The sequence below is a fragment of the Ammodytes marinus genome (assembly GCF_949987685.1).
Source record: "Ammodytes marinus genome assembly, chromosome: 24".
Lineage (NCBI taxonomy): Eukaryota > Metazoa > Chordata > Actinopteri > Uranoscopiformes > Ammodytidae > Ammodytes > Ammodytes marinus.
Genome location: NC_137228.1, coordinates 6,431,539 through 6,442,808, shown reverse-complemented (window position 1 = coordinate 6,442,808; position 11,270 = coordinate 6,431,539). Strand labels below are relative to the sequence as shown.

The window sequence follows — 11,270 nt, the reverse complement described above, 5'->3', positions numbered from 1 at the left end:
CAATATTGACACCGACCATGCGCATGTCCGTTTAGGATGCTGTGCGGTGGGGGTCCGCTCATGTCTGTCTGTCTCTTCATTCATTTGACCTAATCCTTACCGCTTGCATGCATCGTGTATAGCCTACTGTAGTGTACTGATATGCAGGGTGGTTAAGAATTGCTAAGGTGAGTGTGTGTGGACAGCGCATCAAACATCACCTCAGTTATAATCTTGTCATGCTGGATGAAGGCCCAGCCCTTTTCTTTCGGAGCTAGCCGAGCCGGCTTCCTGTGTTTGTGCGGCTCTCAATCAGAGCAGCGTCAAGTCACAAAGAGGCAGGCAGGGGGACAAGGCAGATTTTCTTTCAACATAAAATGTATTTTTAATGGACATTTTTACTTGTAGGCACTTACAATTACTAAGTGCAGGCCTATGAACAACAGCTTTTCTTCATTTATGATCCACACCTATACAAAGAAAGTAAACTGAATATCCTATAAAATTAGGTAATTTGAGAAAGAACTGCTTTGTTTAAATTCACATTTGTTGACTTTTTCAGTGTTTCCTTACGTGTCCATTTTTTCTCAGGGATATCGGTGAGTTTTTTATTTATTTTTTATTAATTGATTCATTTTAAATGTATGGGATATTCATGATACAATTCAGTTCACTTTCTTGATATGGGTTGTGGATCATAAATGTAGAAAAGCTGTTGTTCATAGGCCTACATTTAGTAATTGTTTTCTGACATTTTTTGGGAATGTCCAAAATTGAACTCATACTCGGAGGGTATTCACCATAGATAGTATATAAAAGGTATTCACACAAAAAGATTTTCCATTTTGAAAATTGACTTACCATTACTATTATATGATTGGACCAATTCCAGAGGGAGTGATTATGGGACAGAGCAAGGTTTATCTGCTATGCATTCTTTTATTGGTGACAAAAACAATTTGAATAATCTTGGCTTAAACCCCTGCCACCAACCCTACAGCATGACAATAAATTGATGAAGGTATATTCAATGAAAAAATATCAGCAACATTTCATGTAAAGACAAATATATTTTTATACGGATGGGCCCCTGTCATTGCTTATTTATGATGATGAACATAATAAAGTAGCCTACTGCTATGGTTTATTAGAGTACTAAAACTACCCATGGACTACTGTCTTGTTGAATAGGCCTACTCTTATTTTTGTCTGCAAATTCTTGCTTGTACAAGATGTCATGAATTATAATTTGTACGATTATTTGCCAGACTATGTAGCCTAGTCGTTGTTCTCTTGTTTGTCTGTGACTGGGTGAAGATTCTGTATATAATACATGTATAAATGAATAAATATTGTTTAAAAAAAAAAAAAAAAAATTTGTTTTGAAACTCCTCGGAGGAAGTCTACGCTTTGTGTCCAGCTTGACGTCAGTGGCACGAGAGCAAGCTCGAGCGAGCTCGAGCGAGAGAGAGAGGGACAGGGAGCGCGCTGCTGCTGCTGCCACCTCAACATGGAGTAGCGAGACCCAGCGTATTCACTGCTAGGAAGAGGACCCCACGGGAGAGAGGAATACGCGACTGGGCCTCCATTCGTTTCACCCGGCGAAGGGCCCCGCAAATGATACAGCGGCAAATATTTTACCCTTAACACGAAGGAAGAAGGCTCGGCTTTTTTATTTGAAAGATGGCGAACGACTCTCCGGCTAAAAGTCTAGTAGACATAGACTTGGCTTCATTGCGGGTGAGTGCTGCTATGTTGTTTTTCTCTCTTGTTGCTATTTCGCTGTTGTCTGTAGCCGTTTTTTTTTCTTCACATTTCTCAGTGAAATAGCCTACACGCCCGACTATCCTGACTAACGCGAGCACGTATAAACCTGCTCTCTGGCGTCCCTTCTTGTTAGCAGCCCCAGCGTTGAAAATGACCGCTGAGCCGTAGCGAGGTGTTGCCACTGTCTGGTTTTCCTTTGTTCGAGATGAATTTGGCATGTAGGGCAGAGGAGGACGCAACAGCTGGCCCACACTACACAATGTTGTTTTTTTCAAAGTAAATTATAACCATTGCTGTTTTCTTAAAACTGAATCGTCTTTGTGCATTTTGTCTTTTCAGGATCCAGCTGGGATATTTGAATTGGTGGAGGTAGTTGGAAATGGCACCTATGGACAAGTATACAAGGTTGGTTGGAGGCGCAGTGCACGGCCTGTCTGTTACTGTTTGCAATGTGAATGCTCATGATGATGATGATGATGATGATGATGATAGCAAATGTTTTTTTTTTCAATCTTCATCCTTTTATCAAGTCTGGGAACAAAGGAACTGACATAACAAGCTTTCAAATGTTGCTATCAAAACACACAAACACACACACACACACACACACACACACACACACACAACAGACGTTATGATAGAGTTTCTAGTAATTCCTTGGTATCAGTCTGATCAGAGGCTGGTTTCACACAGTTTACGCTGTCATCATTAATTGCTCTGGCAGGTGTGTGTGTGTGTGTGTAAAGAGTGAATCAGACAGTCTGCAGTCTGATGCATCACCTGTATTACATCACCTTACTGAATAGTAGGTGAGGAAGCAAGGATGGCGAAACAGTTGTCTTATCTGTCACCATACATGCTGTTTTAATATTATTATTATTATCTTTTTTTGACAAAACCAATGTTCTCATATGTTGTTTTGATTGAAATCCGGGCTTTAACTGTTCAAGTTGATGGGGATCCCACTCTCTCGGGCCATCTGCCTCTCGGTGTCACATTTCCCAGTTTGAAAATGAACATTGCGGCTGTTGAAAGACGTCTCCTTGCCGAGTAGGGAGAGAGATGGCGATACACAGATGTGGTTGGTTAGCTGTTTTGATGGTAACAGGCCTCCTTGTGTTATCATTTTATTGCCCACGGCTTTGTTTTTTAACCATGTATGTATTTGCTAAACAGACGCCTAGTTCGCAGGGCACAGCACAGACTATGTAGGTAGGTTCCGTGCTAAAATTCAATATGGCAATCATTTGTGAAATCTTTATCGTATCTTCAGCTCCAAAAATCGATAATCTGAAGGAAAAATATTAAAGTTTTAAACAGGTTGTGAACTACAACTACTCCTGTCAACGTCCCAGTATGGCTAGTTGCCTTCAGCAAAACCCCTCAAGTAGCTCCTTTCTAAGAATTCACTATCCTGTTATATCGCAATATGCATTATTGTATCGTTATATCATATAGTGTGAGTGACCCATATATCGTGATGGTGTTGTGAAGTCCTTGCCATCTCCCAGCCTTACTATTAATAGGCTAGCCAAAAAAATAAATAAAAAAATGTTTGTGCACTAAGCAGCAAGCTAAGCTGAGTATTTAATTGTGACAGCCCACAGTGCTCCAGTGACCTGCATTCAATCCCCATAGCGAGATGAACTTCCAGGACCCCCCCTTTCTCTGTCTCCCCTCTCTCCTCCTGCCCATCGGTGTGCATGTGCTCATAAGACCCCACCTGAACATAACCACAGTAAGGATTGTAGACAAGGAGCGGAGGATTTTCATAAGGAAAAGTCTGATGCTTGTACGCTATCTTCCCGCCATATGGTTGAGAGCCGAGGCCGTTTGTGACAGAGAATTACTGCGCCGTCTCCACATTTTTTTTCCTTCTTTCGTTTTTAATCTGTCTTTGCTTCATTCACTATCCAATGGCTAATTCTATTTGCGAGTGCTGCTGTGTGGGGAACGCAGCTCTGTCAGATTAGCCGGCGGTCCACACACAAAGACGCGGCCCTATAGCAGCATGAGATCCATAAGACTAGAGCCCCAAACCGTAGCTCACTGTAGTCCCCAATGCTACAGTATAGCCTCCTTATGGATAAGTAGTCAGCCCCCTGCATTGACTGTCATGTTAACCATTTGAGTGAGTGTGTGTGTGTGTGGAGGGAGGGGGGGGGGGGGTGGCTGCAACTGGTAGAAGAGCAGCTGTCCAGTTCCAGACAGAACCTGCCCGGTTACTCTCACAAAGCCGGGCTTGTCTACTGGTCTCTTTGGGTCCGCTCGAATCCAATCCACTGTCTGATCCACAGAAAGGAGGAGTTTGTTCTACAGTTTTTTTTTAAACTGACCGGCTGAATAATCCCAACAGCAGCCCCCCAACTCAAAACGGGTTGGAGTTTCTCCCCTTTTAGGCCTTTTTTTCTGCTTTGTCAAGCACTGGGTCAAAAATTGCAAGGCATCCTTTTTTCTTAGATAACACAATGTGACCAAGCTTTTTTTTTTACTCTTTGATTTGTGGTGACTTTTGGTTCCTTTGAGGCATTCCCCCCTTTTTGGCTTTTTTTTGTTATTAAAGGTGGACTATACAGAGTGGAATGTCTGCTCATAGTGTGAGTTTAAAGCTTCACAACATATGTCACGAGCAGTGTTGGGAACGTTACTTTAAAAAAGTAATTAGTTATAGTTACTCACTACTTGTTCCAAAAAGTAACTGAGTTAGTAACTGAATTACTTTATAATAGAAGTAACTAATTACCAGGGAAAGTAACTATTTGCCTACTGTAAAAAAAAAAAAAAGTTGCTAGGCCTATATGTCAACACATTTGGATTTTTCTGAGCAGTTTTCACAAGTCAGTTGAAATGAGTAGAACAGACAGGTAGGCCTACTTGTAGGCTACATAACCTTCAATATTTATTGCACATCAACAGACAGCAATAGGTTTATCCTGCACTTCAAGTGTTTTATTCTCAACAAAAGTAGTAGAGGAAACTGCTGAATGTACCGTGCTGATCTGCTATATCACTGGATTCACTTCAGGGGTGTCGGCTAAAACACCACTTAAGGCCAAAAACGTCAGACTATGAAGCATGAGACGATGAGAGGAGGAGTAAGGATTTATCCTATGTTTATTTCCTTCTTTAACATGCACAGCAGCATACAGATCCCAGGAAAATAACAGTAGCAATATTCGTCTCGTGATGACACGCTAAACAGCTGTTGCAACCGGCGAATCGCGGCCGTTTAATAACGTGCATAAATTATAATTTATAGAAATCGGGAAACTCCATGCACTTACTCACAAGGGAGACGCAAACAAACTCAGGGAGAGCACGTTTCAACCGTGGATTGATAGGTGGTTACTGCGGCAACGTACGGTACACGCTCACACAACAGAGAGAGAAAGAAAAAGAAACTTCACTAAACAGGCGCTCCGGCTGACTGATGTGACGGCGCTAACTGACAGTTATGTCATCCACACTGAATAAAACAACTTAAAACACACCGGTCTCCTCACTAGCAGTTTGTGTAGTATGGAGCCAGGGGTGCGTTCGGATTACACAGTTTATTCAATCAATTCATAGTAACGCACAGCATTTAACGTTCAGTAACGATAACGGCGTTGTAACGACGGAAAAAGTAATTAGTTAGATTACCCCGTTACTGAAAAAAGAACGGCGTTACCTAACGCCGTTATTTTAAACGGCGTTATTCCCAACATTGGTCACGAGCCGTTGGTGCATTTAGTTTCAGACCTTATGTAGGATTTTTGAGTTCCAATAAAAAATAAACAACACTTAACCAATAAGCTTATCATAATGTTGTTTAAATGGGGGAAAGAAGACTGTTCCTCTTATTCTGGCCATGGTATTAGAATATTTCTAACACTCTGCTTCAAAACTGACCCGAGACCTATCGCTGCTGTCCTGGGATCAGATCCCACCCAAAACCTCTCTGGCCGCCATGCACGTCTCGCAGCAGCTTTACCCAGAAAAATGAAAGAACCAAGCTGTTCTTCTGTTAAGACCCAAAATGCCATGTCAAGGTTCCTGTGGCCATGCTGCGCCGCTGGCCCCTCTAGCTGCTCTGTCTCTCTGCCAAGAGGGGCAGCCATCGCCCCTGGAGAGGTGCCAGGTTACAGTCAACCTCTCAAAACACACAGCGCAGCACATTTTGACTGACGGCCTTAATGAAAATGAGTTAACAGCTCAAAAAGCTTCTTTTATTCTCTCTCTCAAATGAATCACACTGGTGTACAGTAAGTGAAACCATCAATCTGGTAAGTATTGCAGTTGTGTGCTTTGTGCTTCAAACTAGTGGAATGTATCCAAGCCTATACCTGTTTTTAACCAAATAGTTTTAACTGTTATTGCCAGGTTGCGTTTTTGATTGAAGCACTCACATGAATTCCATCACGTTCCATCTATAGCCACATTCATCATCCATTTTGTTTTAAATGGCGAAAATACATATGTGCTTTAGAGCAACGCTATAAACTAGCAGATTCATGTCCATGCATTGGCTTCCATTCCAAGTGTGTTGTATATAACTCATTCACTGACACATAGCATGTTTGCCGCAGTCACACTCAAGAATTAGCTATTCTAAAATAAGGCTTTTATATCCATAGTCTTTAAGAGATTCTCTCCCTCCCTCACTCTTTATCAGTTGGCACTGAACCAGCTGGCTATCTCAGGTGCCTCCCTCTGGATATGGGAGTTTTAAAAAAAGAGTGCAAGGATAGCTGAGAAAAAAGACATTATTCTTCAAATTGTGCGTGGTATGCAGAATCACCATATATAGTCATGAGGCCTGAGGCGCCCTAGGCTGACCTGCCTCCCTGCCTGCCATTATTTTGATGCCGCCATGTCCCTGTGTTTTCATGTGCATTTACCCACTCTGTAAAATCTATGGTGAATTGACTGGGGGACTATCTGGTGCAAAGCCAGCAGCAAGCACAAGCACAAGCACCAAATGGAAAGATGATTTAGAAAAAAAAGAAAAGAAAAGTGTGTTCACATGCACTGCACATAATAGGCTTTTACATGACATTAGGGGGTATCAAATTACATAATCTAATCTGATTGGTCGAATCTTGCCCATTTTCAATTTTTTATTAACAGTAGGCTATATTAGGCTGATATTAATACCACAATAGGCGATGTTACGGGATTTATTGGGAGGAATCAAGCAATTCCATGTAAAATCAGGCATTGAGCACCTCCATATAGCCGGTATAACATAATCCTTTTTTCATTACTACATGTTGGCTGTTAGATTGTCAGTCGAATCGGGCTTTAATGAACTAAACGTGGAATAGTCAATTGTTCAAGATGGCCCCTACATGACATCCATGGACCAGTATCCCCGTCCTGGGAGCTCTAGCTATGCCTGAAGGGCTTTAAGGGATAGGAACTGCTGCTGAGGAGGGAGCAACACCTCTCGCACAATCTGTTAAATGCCCAACTAGTGCCATATGGTGCCTGTCCAGACTGGTGCTTACCTCCTCAAGGCAGTGGTTATCTGCTATTACAAGTAGCATGGTGCTTTCAAGGTTTGTTCTGATTTTGTTGCTGAACCTTATTATTATTAAGATTAATAATTATGTTATTAAGACTGAATCAGTGTTAACATGCCATCTAGCAAAATCATTGTGCCTTTTCTTTATTATGTATGAATTTAGGAAGCCCTCTGACTATTTTGCCAGTCAAATGAATGTGTGAATGAAGTGAATGCATCACCGCTAGTGACTACAACCCTTGCATAGCAGTTGATCAGATTCCATTGCTGGCCCTGTTGTCAGCAGAGGGCTAGCCTAATGAATGACTCTTGTATAGGGCTCATTGGGTAAAGGTCCTGGGAGCTTGTGTGCTGATTGGCCGTGTAGCTTTTAGGTCACAATCAGGGGGTGTTGAATGTGTCACCCACGATGCAATAGGGGCCCAGCGTTTGACATTGTGTCACGCCCACGCCCGTTTTCTACATGCCACACTATTTGCTAGCAAGTACATGCATACATCTGTGCGTACTTTATTTTTAAATGCTTGAAATGCACGTGTGAAACATTCCATGCTCCAGTTAAAGCAGTGTGTGTATGGGACACATTCAAACACATACTCCAGCACTTTGCGTCCTCCCTATAACTGACAGCGTGCATCGGTTTTGTCCCATATACACACACTCACACACACACACACACCCTGACAGTGACCCTCTCCCTAATGGGTGTCACAAGACCTGCAGCGTCCCCTGACTGGCCATGCCGCTCGAACAAAACTCCCTGTGTCTGTCCGTGTGTGTGTGTGTGTGTGTGTTGATGCCACTGTCCGTGTGTAGCTCATTGAGTTGAGCCACCTCATTATCTGAGTGGTGTCGAGCATGAGACACAAAGGCGCTAGCAGAGGAGACAGTCTCTTGTCTGTCTTTCCTCAGAGCCTTCAGTACTTCACAGCTCTTTTTTCCTCTTCAAGATTCGCTTTCAGAAATGTATCGTTTCAATTTGCTAATGTGCTGGGAACAGTGGAGGATCTGGAACATTTTACATGGGGTGGCGAAGACGACGCTGAGGTCTTGGCAGGGGGGCATGGGAGGACGGTAGCGGGAATCCATATATATTATATTGATCATCATTTCTGATAAAATAAGACATTTGTATATCTTAAGCCTACATAGCTTACCCTATACAACACATTGCTACAACAGAAAACAGGCAATCACTGAAACATGTTATTTTGAGTGACATGACATACCATTCTAGTCTAGTGGAATTTATATGGAAGGAGAATAACAATACAGTAGTTTAGGCTGGGACTGCAGTCATACCCTTTGTCTACCTTTCATCTGCCTGCTGATCACTACCTGCCTCTGTCCCTCTGTCTGAATATAAAACCTCCCCCTCACATTTATTTCTTCTTTTCCCTTTTCCTTCACTTATTTATTCATGTCTTTAACATATGATTATGTAACCTGGTTTAATTTGTGCAGCTCGTTTGCTGTGATATGTGAGAGTTTTTAGTAGGCTATGTTTGGCTGTTCAAAGCTCTTGCCTGTACTACAATAGGCCTACAAATTAATAAAAGGGCAATATGCTCCTACAAGTCACAAGCGAGTGATTTCCCTTTTGGCCAACGATTAATGGGTGTGCTCTTATTGATGAATTAGCTACTTTTACATTGCATTACATTAATTACAAATTTAACTTTAAGTTAAATTGGTGTGTTTAAAATTCACAAGGGTAAACTGACTTCACCTTCAGATGCTCGTAGCAGGTCAGTTACTCTTCGCCGGGCTGCATGGCACAGCAGCGCGCTGACTCGCTGTGTGTGACAAACTGTGATCGCTGATATGCGCATATGATGCAGGGCCGTGGCTAAGTATTTGAGGGGCAGGGCATAAGATTAGATTCAAAATTATTTACTTTTGTTCAATTTATTGTTTGTTTTCAATTATTTGAGTGGCTTGTTGTCCCTGGCTGGGAACAACACATCTTCTCACTTAGCTGGAACACCGGCTCAGTCCAAATCACGGATGAGAATTTGTTCTTTTTTTGGCCTTTCAACATGCGGTTAAGAAAACATTTCTGAAACACCTCATCCTGTTTTTTATTTTATCTTAATTTTTATGACATCATCCCAAGGCTGAGGCTTAAACTAGCAAAAATAAAATGAAAGCCGCTAATTCAATTACAGCCATACTTTACGGCCTGTTTTTTATTTGTCATTTTCTCACCCTTCAAGCTATGTTTGAAATATAAAAAAATATCTGTTTTAGTCCAATAGGGAAAGACTATGCACCATGCATCTTTGATCCCTCAATAGCAGTCGCATACTGCACTGTGATCAATAGACATACAGTCACATCTGCTTGGCCTCCTGGTCGACACTCTTATTTAGCTTGCCATGACTCTTCACATTCACACCCTGCGTTCCAAATCGCATTCTACAGCTGATCATAAAAAGTGCATAGTTTTCATGCAGTGGATATATACTTTTACTTATTTATGTCATCATAAAATCACTACTTGAACTTGCCTTTAGCTTAAATATCTGCCGCATCACTCGGAGGCTCTGTTGATGTGACGTCACCTTCGCTGCACAGTGAATTGTGGGTCAGAATCGCCCAAAGAGCTGCTGATTTGGCAACTAAAAATCCTGACCGAATGTAGTAGGACATGTAGGCATTTTATTCCGACATCTTACATATCTTTTTTTACCATATAGCAGGGAAGTATGGGGATTGGAATGCTGTCTTGGTCTTCTCTCCTCATCCCTCAACTCACTTCCCGTCTTTTATTCCCCCCTTCAGTCTCATCATTTGATTTCCTTTGCTCCCTCATCTTGGTCTCTGCCACTTGCATCCTTTCCTTTTCTCCGGAGGGCTGGAGTAGAGGCTGCAGTGAATAGTGTGTGTGTGTGTGTGTGTGTGTGTGTGCGCCTGTGTGAGTGTGTGAGAATTGGGTCAGTGTGCTGGTATGCAGCAGTGTAAAGTGGAAGAGCCTGGGGAAGCAGGGCCAAGACTCAGCCCTGGATGTCATGTGCTGCTGCTGCTTACCAATGATGGTCCAGCGTCCTCCAGTGTTCAACTGATGTGTGCCGTTTAATGCGTAGTATGTGGCAGGAGTGTACACCTATTGTACCTATCCTGCCCTGCGTTCCAAATCCCCATACTTCCCTACTATTTAGTATGTTAGAAAAAGTAGGATGTCCCAATACATTGTGGTCAGATGCAGCAGCATCAGGTACCCAGGTAACCCTTCTCACACAAGATCTCGAGGACAGCTTCCAGGCCAAAACCAAAGCTGGGGTGGTACTACTGGACCTGACTGCTGCTTACGACACCGTCTGGCACCGCGGACTCCACCTGAAGCTGCTGAGAACAATCCCGGACCGTCATATGGTCAACTTCATCATGGAGATGCTGTCAAACCGCAGCTTCATTCTCCAGACCAGTGACGGCCAGCGTAGCAGGCTCAGGAGGCTGAGAAACGGGGTCCCACAAGGGTCTGTCCTCTCACCGATGCTCTTCAACATCTACATCTTTGACCTACCGGTGACGACATCTAGAAGGTATGGATACGCGGATGATCTAGCCATCATGCTACACCGGCCCACATGGAAGGCGGTTGAAGAGGGTCTTAATCAGGACATGGACGTCCTGGCTGCCTACCTTCGAAGCTGGCGACTGCAGCTCAGTAAGGGAAAGACTGTATCAGCAGCATTCCACCTCTGCAACAGGGAAGCAAGAAGGGAGCTGGAGATCTCAGTGGACAACAAACCCCTGGAGTTCCAGCAGGCCCCAAAGTACCTGGGCGTACGCCTGGACAGGACACTGTCCTACAAACAACACTTGGATGAAGTGAGGGCTAAAGTAACAGCAAGGGTCTCACTCATCCGGCGCCTAGCTGGTACAACCTGGGGGGCCTCGGCCAAGGTTCTACATATCTCCACACAAGCCCTCGTATTCTCTGCAGCTGAGTACTGTGCCCCAACCTGGAGTAGAAGCCCACATGTCAAGAAGGTCGATACGGCCATCAACAATG

General features: G+C 43.1%; 1 protein-coding gene across 13 annotated transcripts in view; it reads left to right on the top strand.

Annotated features, from left to right (window-relative positions):
* The first annotated feature begins 1,462 nt into the window (after window positions 1-1,462).
* The window catches only part of LOC307269814 (mitogen-activated protein kinase kinase kinase kinase 4-like), a 44,674-nt gene continuing 34,866 nt past the window's right edge, over window positions 1,463-11,270 (top strand). For all 13 annotated transcript variants that reach the window (XM_080052867.1, XM_080052869.1, XM_080052868.1 and 10 more), the window contains exons 1-2: window positions 1,463-1,719; window positions 2,086-2,151. In XM_080052867.1, coding sequence (XP_079908993.1) covers window positions 1,663-1,719; window positions 2,086-2,151 — 123 coding nt within the window. In that variant the 5' untranslated portion in view covers window positions 1,463-1,662. The remainder of the gene's footprint in view (window positions 1,720-2,085; window positions 2,152-11,270) is intronic.